Raw genomic sequence first — 17,076 nt, 5'->3', positions numbered from 1 at the left:
GTCTACCCCAAACATAAACCATCACTCACTACATACAGACAGCGATCGTGGTTGGACCTAAGTATATGCCACATGTACATGAGTTAAGTACCAAGTACATCGTTTTGATCAATGATTCCGTCTTCCTCTGATTCTGGCTTAGCCTAAGACTGAGCTTCCACAGATTTTGTTTACATTCTCTCCCATGATTCCCGGTTGCGTCAGCGCTAATAAAATCGCCCATTTCATAGGCACAGAATACTCTCAGGCTCCTCCCACCGCGACGTCCAGCACAGACCAGACCATCTACTTCATTCAAGTTCTCAGCGAGTATCCATGAAACTGCGTAATTGGTGATAGATGGACAATTTCATGGCTTCGTAAGTTATGCCCGAGTCGGCCCGCTGTCGATCGATGTCCCACCTCAGACGATTGATTTTACAGATATGGTTGCTTGGAGTCAACTTGGAGTCTTCTCTTTGGCTTGTCCGGTGTGCCAGTGGCCTCTATCCCGCGTTGATGACATTGACTTACTCCAGGGAGCTTTCATATGCACATTCAAGTAACCGAACTTTCCTTGATCCTCGGAGGCTGTTTCGGCGACGATCCGGAATTTTTGTCTTCAATTAAAACGAAGAGACGATCAGTCGACAATCCGAGACCCTCTGCACTTGCCGACGACTCGCGCTGATTTGCAAGCGCTCTACAACCATCCCGCCAAATCACCATCCCAACACCATCCCTAAAACACCGCCAGGTCCCACATTTATTCGTGATGCGACAGGAGGCAACGGATGCAATTGTTTCAATTGTCATCACTCACTGGCGACAACGAGGTGATGAAGGATCTACGGGCGCCTCCCCACTGTCTGTCGATACAAAACACAGACGTTAGCTCCTCCGCTGGACTCATTTTACCTCTTTTCCGTCCCCACATTTTTTCTCTGCCCGTCGTTTCTTCATTCATTCCCCTCGGTCCAACCAGTGGATGCAATGAAGCTGGCTCCAGCTTTCCCTTTCTTATTTCTTCCGCGGCTGGACCGGTTGACGACGGCATTTTGTTTGCTGGTAGTGCTGTTAGCTGTGAGCGGACGGGCGGAGGTGGTCCCTCTCCTGGAGCCGGTTCGTCTCGTGTGTATTGCCTAGCTTGGCTTATCGCTAACCGCCTACCAGGGCTTTTTCTTCGACTACAACATTCCCGGCCAGTCTCCGCCCGTTCCCATTACAGGTGCGAACAGAGCTCACAAGAACGAGAGAAGACTCATGAAGAGCGTAGAGCAGTGCGAAACGATACATATCAAGTGGGGAAGACGTGCGTGAACCATTTCTTGCTCCTTCCCGGCTAATATTCTCGGGCAGAGGGTGCAATCGGGTAAGCTGCGGATTAAACAGCAGAGCTGGGCATATCTCATCTCATGAGCTCCAGACCAAATCCCGTGGCACCCTATTCCATGGTCGTCTACACGTCGTGCGTGGCCCGCTTTCCATTACTACTAATGGTCAATAACAATCGGGTCCAGAACATTCACAACACCTTTTACTATCAATGCCGGAAACGGGCTTGAATTTGTGTGTTCGCATCGACCGGGTTTCAAGGGACTTTCTGAAGGCTGATGCCGTCTCTGTTTAGGACTGGCAAGTGCCTTTCGCACCGGGAACCCAGGTTCGCCATATTTCTGCTGCCGTGCTGTGCTAATTCATGCATGCACAGTATCAGATTTGTATGGTTCGTCTGCAATGTCTGTCAGTCGTTCGTTCATTGACAGTTATCGCTAGTGGGATAAAAACGGTGTTCCTGGAGGATGTCAGGCGATGTATACGATGGTGAAAAACTCGACAGTTGCGCAACCCATGTGCGTTTCAATGTTTCGCCACTTTTCGTTGGGTTGAGATTGCCATTAGATGCAAGAATGTCACCCTCCCAGTGCAGCTTCAGGTTGCGGCAACGGATCATACCGGGCCATTGTCACAATTTGGGTTTACGGACCAGGTAGAGTGGTCTTTTGTACTCGAGGATAACAAGCTCATGTCGAGGAAGTGCACAGATATCAAACTTACCCCGAAGTCGGGACGGCCTCCATATACTCTAACCGTTCGCTTTTCTTCTTATTGTTGGCGGACCTGACTTTTTGCCTCAGGTTGCGCCTCCCTTACATCCACCGTTCAATATCACATCGAACAGTATGAAGACAATCGACTGGACGCTCTCCTTACCCTGGTCGTACCCGTTCTTCCTTTCCCTCCAGAGTGGCGACGGGCAGCTGTGGCATTTTGGACCGCTTCATGCGGGTGGATTTGGGCCAACGGATTGCTGTGAGCTTTCTTCTCAGCATCTCAACTGATATTTTAATATCACTTCAGTGGCTCCGGGAACTATGTAAGAACCTCCGAGTTCTTTCTTGCAAACGTTCTTTCTGACCAGTAAACACCGCAGATCGAAATCCAAAGCAGCAACGATAGCACTTGGTGCTGGACTCGGCAGTGCATTCGGTGCCGGCGTTTTCGCTGCCCTCACCATATTCCTCTATCGCCGCTTTCGTCCCGAACCCCACCCACCGATCGACGCATTTAACTCGAATTGGGAGGCGGGCAGTCGGCCCACCTCCGAATCTGCTTTCCGAAGTAGATTGGACTCCCAATCTGCGGCGTCATGGGCCACGACAGGCGATTCTGGCCCAAGTAGAGTGTCCAGAGGGAGGACATACGTGCTTCACCATGATGCGGGACAAGCACCGATAACGGTGATCACCGATGCCGAAGAGGTCGTAGAACTGCCGCCTCGATATCGCATGGACTCGCCTGCAGGGCCAAACGACCCGTCGGGCGGGTACCAAACACGGTTACCCATGCGGGAGAAGGCGCAGCCACCTTTACCTCCCGTCGACGAGCAACCAGTGGCTGGGCCTAGTCGTCTCTCATAGCCTCTGAATCTTGGATACCTTACCGCACCGTAGCGCCCATGATACCCTACCCACTCTCTTTTTCGTTGCTTCTTTCGAGTTCTCAGCTTTCAAGGACTTCTTTCACGTTTTAAGCGTTGCTCACTTCTTGCCAGTCAAGAAAGAGATGTATAATATCCGTTTCTTCCGGTACTTCTGTGTCCTATATAGGAATGTTGTAGAGTAGGGCTATCAAAAGCATGCAAACGATTCACGAAAAATGTACTTGAAGAGTGGTGACATGTGACGTTTGCTTCTTCTCTTCACTCATGCACTACATTCAAAACGACGCTCCCCAGTCCAAAATTACGATCCCAAGGCCACGCAACATCGCCGCAAGAGCGAAGCACCTCATCGCCAGCTCAGCAGACGATTCGGATGACGACACTGCAGTGATGCCTCGAGAGTCGGATGTCTCTGCCAACGACCCCGTCAAGCTCCCACAAGATGTCTTCGCTGCTGTTATGGAAAGCTTTCGTACCGAGTTTACTGTTGTGCAAGAAAGGGCTATGAAGAGTGCAAATCAGCAATTCCTTTTTGTCAGCCAGCGAATGGCGCAACTGGACCGCGACAATGCACGCCTGTCAAGAGCATTAGAAGAGAAAGAAGTGGAGTTGCGTCATATGACCGCCCGGCTCGCGAAGGTTAAGGAGAAGTATGACGAGAGGGAGACCGAGTTTGAGCTGTACAAAGGGCGGGTGGAAGAGGAGGCACAGGCGCGAGAGGAAGCAGCGCGGAAGCAGGCTCGGGAGCAATGTCGGAGGGAGTGCAGAGCGAAAAATTTTGGGGCACTCGAAGACGCGGAGGAACAGCGTGAGGAACAACTTGGAGAGGACCAGCGTCAAGGTGCAGTATCCGACTTGCACCCCTTATTCGACCACTTACTTGGCCAGTAATCGGTCCCGTCAAGCGTTCCGTGACTTCTCGAGATGACTCGGACGATGAAGAACTCCACAGTCTAGATGATACTAGCATGGCTACTAGTACGATGTCGAATCCAAGACGCAAAATCGTTAGATTCTCGAGAGATATTGCGCAAGAGCGCTGGGACGTCCGTCAGCACTCGAATCACATGAAGAAAGAAATACCATGATCTCGACTGGCCAATATATCCGCTCTCTCCCACTCGCAGTCCTTTTTTCACTACAAGCGTCTTCCTTCTTCAAGTTCTGAAACTCCGAGTCTTATTACCGTAGAGCACTGGCAACATCCCAAGTTTACATAGCAATAATCACCTACAGCTATTCCTAACTAGTTCCCTTGAAAATTGTATCTCGTGCTAGTCGCCTCTTTACCCCGTCTTGCACAAGTTATGGAGTCTGTTGATTTTACCGGAACTGCTGCATATACGGCTATAATCCCGGCCAATTTAGTTTTGGACGAACACCTGTCCGAAAATGACTCCGCCCCTCTTCTCTTCTCTATACTCCCTTGTATCGCTATTCAGGAACTATTCGCGGACGCGACCACGACCGCTCAGGGCCTCCCGCGATGTCCATCGCCCGGCCCACTTCAGGCTTGCCCCCCTATCATGGCTATGTCATATCTGAGCGCGAGGACCCGCAGGAGACGCAATCCTGGATTGCGATTGAGCCGACAGCAAGAGACTCAGCCCCCTCAACTGCTCACGGTGCGTTTTGCGCGCTTGACCTTCTTCCTTTGTCTCTTTGTTTCTCGTTTTCACACTTCTTCACGCTTCACTTTCTTTGTGTCCTTCTCCTGTATCCTTCCTTGCCTTGACCGCTCACTTGCCCTATGCTCATTGTGTTCCAAGCCGAGGCCCCACCCAGCTTCACTGAATCGCGTTTCGACGTGATTCTGCGCCGACAACGACAGCGTCCTCCTAACGGAGGGCTGAAGCAACCCCTCGTCCCGTCGTCGCGTTTTCTTAATCTCAGCCCGACATTCGAGTTTGCCGGTTGGGGCTCTTCCACGCGACTGAAGCTCTCTACCGAGGACCACGCGACGGGAGAGGCGCGTTTGCAGGACATTCGACGGGGCCGGGTACTTGGACAGTGGCTGGGTTCAGCGATTCCAGGCAATGCGGTATTAGGAAGCGTTTTCTACGCGTTGCCCGCGGTTGTTGTGGTGTCGGGCGTGTAGTCAGTGGCCCCCTTTCTACCACAAACGTATATGAAAGCTTACTCGTCCCCAAGCTCCCCCATCGCATTCTTCCTCGCGACCATGACACCATTTGTGTGGCGGCCGATTATGGAAGAGCTCGCGACGGCTTTGCCTATGAGTGGAGCGCCGTATTCTTACTTGTACGTCTTCCTCTGCCGCTTTTGCTCCCCGCCGACCACAATTTTCAGGCTGAATACTTCCCGCAAGACTCTCGCTCTCGTTGGCGCTACCCTGATGGTTCTCGACTTCGCAAGCACATCCGTCGTGTCAGCAGCAACTGCATCCGCCTGTATCACTGCCGAAATACCCTTGTCTGTATCCCATCATCTTCCAGCGGCAGCCCTGGCGCTGCTAATCCTCTTTGCCTTTGCGGTCATCTCGCTTTCTGGACTAAAGGAGTCAGCCCGTATCGCTGCGGTACTGCTTCTCTTCCATCTCCTGACCATGGTCGTTCTTGCAATAAGCGCATGTGTCCGCTTAGGGCTGAATAGCGGGGAAGAAGTGGTATTAGGAGCTAATTGGCGAATGGGCAATGCCGGCCTTGGACCCCGTGGTGTTGTGAGGCAGTTGTTTGACGGGTTTTGTTTGGGGATGCTAGGGTTGACGGGCTTGGAATGTAAACTGTCTCCTTACACTGGCTCTTTGATTGCATTGGCTCATTATCTTCCAGGTGTACCTTCATATACCCCATTCTTCGCCTCCGCCCCTTCCTCTTCAAAACAAGCAACGACGAGTACTTTCTCCCGCGTTCTCCGCAACTTGCATTACCCCGCTATCGTCCTTACCACCGGCATGATGCTCTTGGTTCTTGCCCTCGTACCTCTCGGTGAACTGCTCACAGTTAATGGCGGCAGCAGCGGCAATTTGCTGAGCCTGCTGGCAAATAGGGCGGGCGGAAGATGGTTAAGAACCTTGGTAGTTATCGATGCGACTGTCGTGTTATGCGGCGGTGTCTTGACCGGTACGAATGTTAGTCAAATTATCTGATTAGTTACTGACCAAGAAATAGGCATTCTTTCAGCTTGTCAACTTTGCGAACAACTGGCCAAGGATCGCATTTTGCCCTCCGTAATCATATTCAGTCAACCATTGTGGCGGGAAGCTGACACGATCTAGATGTTCTTTTCGACCCTCCCATTTACACAGGCGCCATACGTCTCCATTATTCTGTTTACCATTCTCTGCGCGGCCTTTTATGCGAGCGGAGGAATGAGCACCACCGTCGTCTCCAAAATGTGTGTCTTTGACTTTGGTTTTCCATTATCGTACTAACTTTTTCAGGTTCTCCCTCGTCTGGCTAACCCTTATGGGTGTTTTCCCGTTGGTATTACTTCTCCTGCGTTTCAACCGCGGTCGCCTACTCCAATCCGGCCAAACCACCACCAGGACGCGACTATCCACCATCTTTTTCGCACTTTTGATTACCTGCGTGGTGTTCGCAGGAAATGTCGCTATCGATGTATCGACAGCCAGGTTTGTTGTTATTCTCCGTGTTCGTTTTGTTCTATTGACATCCTGGTAGATATTTTGCGGCGTATCTATTCGGTGTCCTTCTGGTGTTTGGTGCCACACAGAACCAGGTTAGGATGCTCAGAGCCGTGTATTGGGTCTACGACCAGGTTTGGGGCTTGTTGCTCTTTCACTGCCTTCTAAATCGAATGCAGTATCCTGCTCTACATGGGCGCTCTCGTCTCGGTCAACGTATGGTCGGGCTCATGGGTCGACTACGTCAACAGCCTGTTTGCGTGCTTGTCAAGGGGGATGAGGTCCGTTTCTCAGATCTTCAGGAGAAATATATACTCACGCAGATGCTAGATTAACCTGTTGTTGCATATGATCATCTACGTCCGCGACAACGAGGAGACTTCATGCATCAAGCTCGTCCATTTCTGTGGACGAGGAGACGAAGAAGATGCCGTTGGTGACGACCAGGTACCCTCCGAACTGGAGGCCAACGCAAAAAGTGTGTTCTTCTTCTTGTTCATCTACATATACTGAGTACAATATTACAGTTCTAGACGAAGCCTTTCCCGAGATAACTATCGATCTAGTGTGCCTCTTTTCTTGTATCTACCTCCAGTCATTAACGACCTGCGTCAGATTATTGTACAAGACACGTTCAGCAGCAGCTCCGTCGGGGCACTGGCCAAACGGCTGGAGATCCCGACGGCGCTGATGTTTATGCGGTGCCCCGGCCCGCGGTTCCCTGCGTCTGTGGCAGAGATGGGGGTGCGGATAATTTCGAGGTGAGGGTGAATTGCAGTGGTGGACCACGAATATAACTATATGCATTTGCATAATGATTTAACGCATACTTTACGAGCTGTAATGATATTTTAGATGAAGTACATACATACCTGAGCGAGGCAAAAGAACTGAGCCAATAAAGGAAATATGCACACGGCCGGAATCGAATATCAAACGATGCATTCAGTGTTCTGTTTTAGGTGCTTGCTAAATTGGACAGATGGAGAATATACGCAGTCTAGGTTACATAACCATAGACAATCAAGGCCTATCTAAATTCGTTTGTGTATGTTCACGAGCGTGGCTTCAAGACTACTACTCAGCTCACTGGTTATCGTGCAAACACGGAGCAGGCCGGACTTAGCCTCGATGATAAATTGCGAATCGAGGGACGCCTCTCGAAATCTTTTTCAACCCACAGCCTGATCAAACTGAGCGATTCCCGTTTCATGCCACCGTGGTCCTCGCTTCCTGAGATAAGAGCCTCTACTTCGCCTAAGTAAGACCGTTGAATTGCGTTATCCGCAGGCTGCGCCGTTATCTCTGCTTCTAGAGTTGGGAACGAAGTCCAACCCGGGCTCGCGTGCAATCTTAAGCCCTTAGCGGTATGGACGCCGCCCGACAAGGACATCATTCAGACCATGCCCAGCCAGGGCGAGAACCGCCACCTGAATTCCTTCCTTCAGGCTTGCGCTTCTCTTGTGCGCGACGGGAAAGAGGGCGAGCACACCCTCATGTCTGAGCTGCGAGCCGCGAAACATATCGTGGCCCATCCGTCCGAAACACGCGTCTATCGCGTTGCCCCACATCATCCGCAGCGTCTAACTGGCTACCCCACACTTTGCGAATTCAATTTACCCCGCATTCCTGATCACGATCCATGCCAATGGTGACTGATCTCCGCCCCTTCCGCGCACGCTATTGGCTGGCTGTCATCTGCCAGAGGTCATGGGGCCGCGGCCAAGGTCATCTGGGCATCCAGAAGATTCTGCGGAGTGAATTGAGAGAGAATGACGCGATGGGATACGAGAAGTAACGAAGCAGACTGAGAACGAAGAGCTAGGAGTCGTGTGCATGGTATGCGAGGCAACAACGAGGTTCATTGCGACAACAACGACGACGACTACTGTACATGGTAATGGTGTACACAAAATGCTGGGGGGTTGTGAATTGGGTTTATTTATTTCGATTCAGTTGACGAGGATTATACGTGGATTGCGGTTACGAGGGGGGAGTTCAGATGGCAGTCTGCGGAGGCGTTAGCTTATTTAGCTCAGGCAGGTATGGACAGAAAACGGACCTGCTTGGGAGGGGAGCCAGAGAGGGCGACACTGGTACGAGCAATAGCAGCAAGGTCGGCACCTTCCTTGAGCGCGTTCATGCGGAACTTGCGGGCAAGGGCGATGTCGGTCTCAGTGGCCATGGGGGAGAGAGTGGGGCTTCTTGGGGGCGACTAAAAGAACAGCGCTATAAGCAAAGGAAAGCAGAAGGGAGGCCAAGACAAAGACATACCTTCGTCAGAGCTGCTCAAGCTGTCGTCATCACCAAGGGAGCTGGCGCTGTCCTCGCTGACTTCGCGGTGGAATTCCTCGAGTTCGGCATGGCCGTCGTCCATTCCGGCGAATTCAAGATCGCGCTGAAAGAAGGAAGTCGTCGTAAGCAATGACGACGATGACGATGGTGCGAAGAAGACTGACCTCGTTCTCGAGACTGCCCCAGTTGTGCGCGCCACCGCCGTTCTTGCGCAGAGCTCCAGAGACACCAGTCTTGTTTTCAGAGCGGTCTTTGAGCACGGAGCGGAGAGAGGCGGAGCGGGCGGTGCGAGTCATGGTCGTGAGAGGTATGAGGAGGAGGGGAGATTGGTAGGTCGTGAAGGGGTTGAGGAGGTGGAGTTGGTTCAGTGGTTGGTGGAGTGAATGGAAGATCAGCCTCACTCGCGTGCCCTTTATATACCCCTCTCCACTCCGACCCCAAAGTCACACCACTCCTCACACAAAAGAAGCCGCTGACGACGACTCACACCACTGCCATATGCTCGCTTTTGTTGCCGTCCGTAGCGACGCTTCTAAGAGCCCCATTATTGTCTCCAGCGCGCTCGCGCCCGTGCCCTCGTCAGGTTCTGGGCCTCGTCGCGGCGTGACGCAATCGCGCCAGGAAAGAGTGCCATGGCCCCCGGATACCGCTTTCGGCGTTTACCAGATCCTTCCATTGATCAATCTTCCCAGGCGGGTCCGTGCGCGCTGATAGCCAATTGTGAAGCAACGGCGAGCGCACAAGCTCCGTTCCAAGCGACCCTTTTCTGACTCGATATTATTATTGGCGGCAGACGCCCTCACGCGACAATAGCGTGCCAATTGGCAACCGTGGCTCGCTCCGCTTTTGGCTCCGTCCGTTGAACAGGCCAGTTGCTACAGCCTCCGCGGTGACATCTGTGCCAGGGTTTCACCAGCAAGCGGAAGACTTCGCCACGACGCGGACGAGGGTACCGTCCCAGTCAAGGCCAGTCGAGACCTCATCGAGACCATGCTCGGAGATGCTCGGGTGATGTCGGAATCAGCCGGAGATATTCGGCCAATGGAGCCCAGGTCCCGGCTTTAATCGGACCAAACTGGATGGTCTCGATCGGCTAGCTGACTGGAGGATTTGACTTGCTCGCATCCGAATAAGGAGCCTACTTCTTCCCCACTATGGAAGCTCCACTGTTCGCTGCTTCTTCGGTAGCACTACTTACTTACTCCTATAGTATCCTAGTGCTAAGGACTAGTATCGTGAGCGTCATCTCTCACTCCGAGTCTTTTTGCGCCTCTCCACAATCCTCCGCGCCTCGTCAGCACTCCTCTTGTCGCCCCAGTTGATTCCTCAACCTGTAGCATGTGCTTGGAAGCCTGCATCCGATGCTTATTCGACTGCTGCCATGCGGAGGCAGGGGTCTCTTGCTGTGCTCGTCATACATCGAAGTACCCTAGCGATGTCCCCAACCCTCAGGGAAGCAGCATCTGGGGTGTGTTCTGTCTGTCTCAGCGGCCGTCGGACGGCGGCACCGTCACTGTCGCTTCAGGCTTCTCGTACTAACTATCCTACCAGCTCTTTTGTGCGGGCGCGGCAACGGAAAGCAGGATAACTTGAACAGGATCAGAGGACGCAAAACGGAAAGCACAAGGTCGTCATCCATCACATTGACTGAGCAGCCTGGTCCGAGTAGAGAGATGCCATCTATCTTGTTGACTGTTGTATAGCATCAAGTATACATGATAGTAGTTACACTGCCCCGACGGGCATGATTCGTGTTGGTCATATAGCGAGTCGGCTCGGCGCTTGGCCCCGGGCAGCGCGACACTCGCGGCAATACTCTTTGAGGCGGTCGTTGTCCCGCTCGAGATTAGGGCCAAAGTTCTGGTGAAGAAGTTATATCAGAAGGGCAGCGAAATCTAGATGCGAGGCCTACCTTGGTACACGTAGAGTCGGTGCAGCCATAGCGATGCAGGCGAGACTTCTCGCAGGCGTAGCTGTGGCAGTCGACGACCATGACGACTGTGTGGACTTGGTAATGCTATCGGTTCGCCTTCAGCTGTTAGTTCGAGCATGAAAGAAGGAACCATACACCACAACGCATCCAACGAGTTCCGTCTCTGGATAAAATGATGAGAAATGTGAAAGACCTGCAGTCAAACTCACGTTATTTGGCGGCACATTGTGGAAAGAAAGCGACGAAGAGATTGAGTATTGGTGAGGGAGTGGGTAGACTTTGAGATGGTATGAAAGAGTGTCGTTCTGTGCTGCTTTTATAGGCGGCAGACCAGAGTTCCAAGCGTCCGGACGAAAATCCATCGGTGGGCATGATCATAGCGTGGGACAAACTGGCGAATGTCCCAAGCATTGTAGAAAGGCTCAAGCAACATAAGTATATTCAAGTTCATGATCGAACGGAAAGCTTTAATCGCTCTCGCTCTCGCTCTTTCCTTTTTCTGGCATATCCCGGTCGTCGGGCAAGAAAAACAGTGGCTGCAGCAAGAATAAGCGGAGATTACTAGCTAGGGCTAGGCGCATCAACGCACCGTCGACCTCGCCATTCTGCTTTTGCTTGAGGAAAGCATCTGCAATCATCCAAAAGTTGAGCCCTTCCCGAGCGCCTTCGTCCCACCTGATGCGCTGGCAAACGACAACGCGTGGGTCGTTGAGGATGAGCGGCACCACATTCCGCGCGATAGAATAACCGTCGGCCTCACGGTGGCACTGTATAACGAGTGCACAGAGCTTCGCGTTTGAGTCCTCCAGAAGCCGCTGTGTGTTCATCCAATCTGGGTTGAAGAGTGCTAGATGAGTTAACGCGGGGAGGCCGACGACGAATGTGAATATGTTCGAGTCTTGGAAAGCCCATTGGTTGATGAGCTCGAGATGTGTGAGGGTGGCCCAAACGGGCAATACTGGGTGCGCCATGTTGGCCAGGGACATCGTTGTCGAGTCCATGCTCACAGTGTGCACATGGCGTAGTCGGCCAAATGCGGCAAAGATGGGACCAAAGTCGACCGTGGTACCGATGGCAATGTGTGTTGTATCCGGGGCAAGGGCCAAGATGTCTGCTGGTCGATATGCTTTCCGTCCAATGATGATTCGCCGCACGGAATGCCTGAAAAAGTCGGCAGGTTTGGAGTGGGAGAGGGAGAGGAGACGCTCGGATGTGAGCTTATCGCGAAGAATCAGGGTTCTGTAGAGCCATGGCTCAATCCTTGTAAGTGTTTCAGTATAAGTAAGGATTTCCTACAATAAGAACATGAATACCAAGTGCGCACGCGAGCAGCGACATGGGCAAGGGAGGATCTTGTCCTGGGATAGACCTCGGCCACTAGCTCAAATATCGCACGCTCGAGTTCTGGTGGAAGTCGAGGAGGGTTGTCGGTCATGGCGGGAGGACAAGTGCCGACGGATGTGGGAGGATCTGATGACTCAGCACTGACTCAGCCATCACCTTTTCCCCCAGCCAGCGATGTCGTTGGTGCCTTCGGGGTTGAATCGAGCTTCATAGTGCTTGTCATGACTCGGAAGATGTCCCAGGTTGGCGTTGTTTCCATTGCCGTCAAGTCAGCCAGCTAACTATGCCCAGTCACAATGGCACAATTTTAGCCTGTGGAATTCGCGCCAAAAGCTTTCGGCGTTCGCGCAGCCCGACCTTTAATCTAGCACCAACCAGTGTGGTATATGAAGCGCCATACAAGCCCATATCTATGCATCAAGTCATTCATATGCCTAGTTCGTCCCTCAAGGTGACTTGATGACGCCGCGCTCACAATACGGCTGCCAGGCTCGGCTTTCACGCTATATATGGTTTGGGACTCCATTCCTGGAGCCCTCACCCTTCGTCTTCTCCACCATGCCGCGCAACTACGACTACGAGAATGCGACGTTAAAGGACTTACCCAAACACTGGGATGCCGCAACGAACAGAGTAGTCTCATGGCTGGTGCGTTTTACCGGTGTCCCCTTTGTCATAAGCCTCCCTCATTCACAACAGCCCTCTTTATCCCGCCCATATCCCCTGGAGAACCTTCTCGGCACATACACACTCGTCGCCGCCCGGAACCAGCCCAAATCTCTCTGTGAAAACAGTCCCGGCTCCCTCGGGAGCCTCACCCTCGACCTATACGCCGGCGACCGTCTTTCCTGGGAGAATATCTCCGGCTCCTTCTCCCTTGCCAACTCAGCACTTGCAGCGAGCGGCCGCTTTCTCGGCCTCCGTACCCCCGAAGTCAGCCCCTTCGATCGAGCCTCCTTCAGTGCCACGGGCATAGCCCGCCCCACTCTCCGCTCCTTTGAGCTCACCACCTCATATATGGGCACGGTTCCACCGACAGGCCATGGAATAGAAGTTCTGGACGTAGTCGACCATAATGGCCACAATTATGTCGCACTAACGTTACAACATGCGAGTGGTATTACTGGGTCCAACGGCACGGTTTACCTCGCAAAACGGGTGCCTGCGGGATCGTGTGGGAACTGGACCATTCCGAGCGTCAGAAACTGGGTGTGGGGTTAACGTTTGAGGAGGTGGAGGCAACGAATGTAAACGAGGGTTAATATTCGTGGGGAATATTACCAATCCTACTTATTTTTACCGTCGTTTGTGCGGTCGGCCGTCGGCCCGTCGGGCTCTCGTTCCGAGTCTGTGTACGGCAACTGACAGTGACGACAGCGCAATGCCGATCATGATGTGGCCGCACAAACAAAGAGCGGACGCCGGCGGGAGTTATGACTCGTTTTCGCTTGTGTGCTTTGACTTTCGCTCTCGACATTGACAATCCGTCTCTCGCTAGCCGGCCATCGCGCTTTGACGACGGTCGTTGGTGGTTGGATATATAAGCTCGTGCTGCACCGACTGCCAGCCTGAGTGCGAAGGTACACAACTTCAGAGTGCCAGTGTTCCTCTTGTACCCTTCCTCCCAACAACGAAAACCAGAACCTATAACACCCAAGACACCCACGTCCCCTCACTTCAAATATGTGCCGCCGCATCGCGTATGAGCATATCCCTTTTGACTGTTTAATGTTACTAACCCTGCCCTCAGTGAAGGAACCCGCTGGACCCGCTGCGGCGTGCGTGCTCCTGCCAAGATTTCTCTCTCCCTGCTTATGCCATCCACAGCACTTCCAGCGCCACCTCATCGTTGCCATCGTAGACTGCGATCGCCGCGACTGCGAAAACTCCCAGCGCCACCGCCGGCCCTGTGCAAACCACACCCGATGCATCAAGGTGGGCCAATCTTTGATCATGTACCATGCGTGCCTGCGACTGATGTTTGTGGGTACAGAACTTTGGCGAGCAAATAGATCGGGACGTCGATGCGGTCGATGACTTCTGCTGGGTGTGCAAGGCCGCAGCGGACCGCCGCGCGCGCGGTCTCAATTATTAGATTCATTTACCTGACGAAGTGAATAAACTGTGTACTAATCAAGGGGGGTTCAAGTCTTGAATCATGGATATAGGGTCGGAAAGTTTTTTTCCGACCCCTGGGGGACCCCCCCCTCCCCCCCTCCTGCCATATCAGGTAATATGTTCCCACAATTTACATCATGTGACCACTGATGCGATCAAAAAGTGGGATAAAAAATTCAATCTTTGTGAAACTTTTTTTTGCAAAATTTTTATATATGTGTATATGTATTTGTGTATGTATGTATGTACCTGGAACCTTCAAACAGACATAGCAGGCCATATCAACTCTTCAACATGTTCACCTCTCATCAATTACCTGTCCATGGACCTATAACAGAGTGGGCTATCCAAGCATATGGGCCTGAAAGTATATAGATATAAGTATGAGGGTTGTGAACTATAGAAATTGGAGTGTATACACTATATTTTCAGTGTCTTTACACCCATATAAGGCCCAAATCTTTCATATACAAAAAGTTTTTTTTTACCCCCCCTGGGACCCCCCCCTCCCCCCTACCCCATGTGCCTGATAAGGATCTTGAACCCCCCTTGGTACTAATAGTCGTCCACTAAGGAATCGTCGTTCACAATTTCATTGTCTTCTTTTCATAAAATAGTTCCTCAACTTGTAAGTTATTCAACTTGAAGCTTCATATCGTGCTAAAAACGCTGCGAAAGCACATTGGTGTTTGGAATCGTTGGTGTCCTGAGTATCTACAGAGCGGATAAGCAACTTCTGTGGTGGTAGACAGTACTGGTGTGTTGTGCTTAGGCAAGGATTGCTGAGTTCCACCCGCGAGGTGTGCTGCCACCTGTCATGCCCACTGTTAGCCTCTAACTAGAGGGGTTTAGGCCAGTGGCCGGTGTGCTCTTAGGATTCCCTACAAGTTAGTGGACATGGCTGCTCGCTGGGGGCCCAAGTCTACTGAAAGTTAGTGGTCCTTTCCTCTGCTCATTAAACCTCTTCTCAGTGTTGATCTCGACATTGCCCGACCTCCCGCCCACTGTCCCGATCTGATGGCACATCAAAATATCAAAGTTTGGCATCTTGTCTAGATAATCTCAAATGTACAAGCGAAAATTGAAAATACATAATATTAAAGAAGATATGATATTTTTGATCTGATGATCTGGGATCAAAAAAATTAACTTGTAGAGAGAACCATTCTAGTCCATATAGTAAAGTAATGAAATGCATAGGTATACTCCTTAATAAGATATAGGCTAATGATGTATAATATTGCTGTCTATCAGTGTGTCTATAGTCAGACTTATGGAATGTTCTTATTAATACAGGGAATTATACATAAGGTACGTCTAAGAAACTGTATGGCCTCTATAGTGTACTAGCCACTAGCATAGCTGTATGGTTTATATGGTGTTCACTAACTTTCCTAGGTCCAAAGTTAGTGAACATCATCATAGTGAATGACCTCTATATCTATACACTAATGTAGAGTCTGTATAGCCCTATATATCTCTCTAGAGTAGTTATGGTTATTGATATTTATATATTATCTAACTAGCACTATGTCCACTAACTTTGCTAGGTTCAAAGTTAGTGGACAGCTTACCTATATCAACCAATGGAACTGAGGGTATGTATCCACCCAGAGGGTCCATATACCACATATATAAAAGTATATACTAGTCCTGGACTCTACTGAGCTATGATCAGGATCTGGTGTAGATGTCCACTAACTTTGGTTCCCTGAAAGTTAGTGGACATCTTACCTGTATCAACTAGTGTAACTGAGGGTATGTAGCCACTCAGAGGGTCCATGTACTATGTACATAGAAGTATATACCAGTCCTAAACTCCACTAGACCATGATCAGGATCTGGTGTAGATGTCCACTAACTTTGCTAGGTCCAAAGTTAGTGGACATCTTCTCTATATCAACTGGTGTAACTGGAGGTATCTACCCACCCAGAGGGTCTATATACCCGCTATGTAGAAGTATGTACTAGTCCTGAACTCCACTGGACTATGATCAGGATCTGGTGTAGATGTCTACTAACTTTCAGGGAACCAAAGTTAGTGGACATTATACCTATATCAACTAGAGCAACTGGAGGTATATATCCACCCAGAGGGTCCATATACTATGTACATAAGAGTATGTACTAGTCATGGACTCCCTGGGATCAGGCTGGGAAGACGCGTCATAAAGGAACTCGCCATCTGGAATGACATGAGCCTGAGGCATGGAACATATCGTTTGGGACCCACCAGGCGAAGTCCACGGCTGGCCTCCCTGCCAACCTCCGCCCCATTCCCCAATGGCGCTGCCAGGGTGCGAATACGCCTCCCCTCCGGAGTACAGCGCCGCGTTGTACCAATCGATTTCGTTCACCCCCGCCAGCGGCTCTGCTGGAAACCCAAACTCCATATTGTATTGCGGCGAAGGTCCGGCCTTTCGAATTCATACTGGTTACTACTCGTCGGCCAGCCCTGTGTGAATGGAGTGTGGAAGGCGGCGGTTGGTGAATGATGAATGGCGGGAAGTCCATTGCCGGAGGGTGGAGGTGCAGGAGTAGAGGCCGGTGGCCCCTCAACGCCGGAGTGCCAGTGTCTCGTCGACGCTTGCCCGCTGTGAACGGTGCCAGTGCAAGCGGGAAAGTTCATCGGGCGAAAGAAAGGACTAAAGTTTGGGTCGGCGTATTCGCAGTCGAGCCCGCGTTGTCTACATTGCACGCAGGGAGCGATCAGGTTGACTTCGTCGGGTTTGCACTGGGCTCTCGTGAGTGAAGACGCGAAAATAACCGAGCCTGCGTACCCTGACTTTTCTCTTGCGGCAAGTGAGGCAAGCCTTGACGATCTTTGTAGACGCTGCGCGTGGTTGGGGACCAGTGGGT

General features: G+C 51.5%; 7 protein-coding genes across 7 annotated transcripts; 4 read left to right on the top strand and 3 right to left on the bottom strand.

The window, feature by feature from the left end:
• Nucleotides 1-972: 972 nt before the first annotated feature.
• Nucleotides 973-2,900, top strand: MIND_01272200 (uncharacterized protein; the record flags this gene model as incomplete). Its single annotated transcript, XM_037369200.1, has 14 exons — nucleotides 973-1,101; nucleotides 1,153-1,207; nucleotides 1,256-1,291; nucleotides 1,339-1,351; nucleotides 1,406-1,447; nucleotides 1,500-1,548; nucleotides 1,610-1,642; nucleotides 1,691-1,705; nucleotides 1,756-1,832; nucleotides 1,882-1,969; nucleotides 2,018-2,071; nucleotides 2,118-2,292; nucleotides 2,341-2,356; nucleotides 2,414-2,900. The coding sequence occupies 14 exons, from the start codon at nucleotides 973-975 to the stop codon at nucleotides 2,898-2,900; spliced, it is 1,269 nt and encodes a 422-aa protein (XP_037214406.1).
• Nucleotides 2,901-4,409: 1,509 nt separating this feature from the next.
• Nucleotides 4,410-7,292, top strand: MIND_01272100 (AAAP amino acid permease; the record flags this gene model as incomplete). Its single annotated transcript, XM_037369199.1, has 12 exons — nucleotides 4,410-4,548; nucleotides 4,693-5,020; nucleotides 5,075-5,182; nucleotides 5,231-6,003; nucleotides 6,052-6,110; nucleotides 6,159-6,277; nucleotides 6,324-6,515; nucleotides 6,565-6,661; nucleotides 6,707-6,808; nucleotides 6,858-7,005; nucleotides 7,055-7,092; nucleotides 7,143-7,292. The coding sequence occupies 12 exons, from the start codon at nucleotides 4,410-4,412 to the stop codon at nucleotides 7,290-7,292; spliced, it is 2,253 nt and encodes a 750-aa protein (XP_037214405.1).
• Nucleotides 7,293-8,701: 1,409 nt separating this feature from the next.
• MIND_01272000 (uncharacterized protein) lies at nucleotides 8,702-9,253 on the bottom strand (the record flags this gene model as incomplete). Its single annotated transcript, XM_037369198.1, has 3 exons — nucleotides 8,987-9,253; nucleotides 8,802-8,925; nucleotides 8,702-8,742 (listed from the first exon to the last, which is right to left on the bottom strand). The coding sequence occupies exons 1-3, from the start codon at nucleotides 9,116-9,118 to the stop codon at nucleotides 8,702-8,704; spliced, it is 297 nt and encodes a 98-aa protein (XP_037214404.1). The 5' UTR covers nucleotides 9,119-9,253.
• Nucleotides 9,254-10,580: 1,327 nt separating this feature from the next.
• On the bottom strand, nucleotides 10,581-11,117 carry MIND_01271900 (uncharacterized protein; the record flags this gene model as incomplete). Its single annotated transcript, XM_037369197.1, has 4 exons — nucleotides 10,581-10,682; nucleotides 10,735-10,839; nucleotides 10,886-10,918; nucleotides 10,965-11,117. The coding sequence occupies 4 exons, from the start codon at nucleotides 11,115-11,117 to the stop codon at nucleotides 10,581-10,583; spliced, it is 393 nt and encodes a 130-aa protein (XP_037214403.1).
• Nucleotides 11,118-11,222: 105 nt separating this feature from the next.
• MIND_01271800 (uncharacterized protein) lies at nucleotides 11,223-12,202 on the bottom strand (the record flags this gene model as incomplete). Its single annotated transcript, XM_037369196.1, has 2 exons — nucleotides 12,069-12,202; nucleotides 11,223-12,015 (listed from the first exon to the last, which is right to left on the bottom strand). The coding sequence occupies exons 1-2, from the start codon at nucleotides 12,188-12,190 to the stop codon at nucleotides 11,223-11,225; spliced, it is 915 nt and encodes a 304-aa protein (XP_037214402.1). The 5' UTR covers nucleotides 12,191-12,202.
• Nucleotides 12,203-12,485: 283 nt separating this feature from the next.
• MIND_01271700 (uncharacterized protein) lies at nucleotides 12,486-13,320 on the top strand (the record flags this gene model as incomplete). The annotated part of the gene is made up of 3 exons (XM_037369195.1): nucleotides 12,486-12,536; nucleotides 12,589-12,747; nucleotides 12,799-13,320. The coding sequence occupies 3 exons, from the start codon at nucleotides 12,486-12,488 to the stop codon at nucleotides 13,318-13,320; spliced, it is 732 nt and encodes a 243-aa protein (XP_037214401.1).
• A 462-nt stretch (nucleotides 13,321-13,782) lies between these two features.
• On the top strand, nucleotides 13,783-14,194 carry MIND_01271600 (uncharacterized protein; the record flags this gene model as incomplete). The annotated part of the gene is made up of 2 exons (XM_037369194.1): nucleotides 13,783-14,034; nucleotides 14,093-14,194. The coding sequence occupies 2 exons, from the start codon at nucleotides 13,783-13,785 to the stop codon at nucleotides 14,192-14,194; spliced, it is 354 nt and encodes a 117-aa protein (XP_037214400.1).
• Nucleotides 14,195-17,076: the final 2,882 nt, after the last annotated feature.

Source organism: Mycena indigotica (assembly GCF_014461135.1).
Source record: "Mycena indigotica strain 171206Taipei chromosome Unknown Mind.scaff0013, whole genome shotgun sequence".
NCBI classification, from domain to species: domain Eukaryota; kingdom Fungi; phylum Basidiomycota; class Agaricomycetes; order Agaricales; family Mycenaceae; genus Mycena; species Mycena indigotica.
The sequence above is the reverse complement of the archived record's forward strand: the minus strand, read 5'-3'. Positions and strand labels throughout refer to the sequence as shown.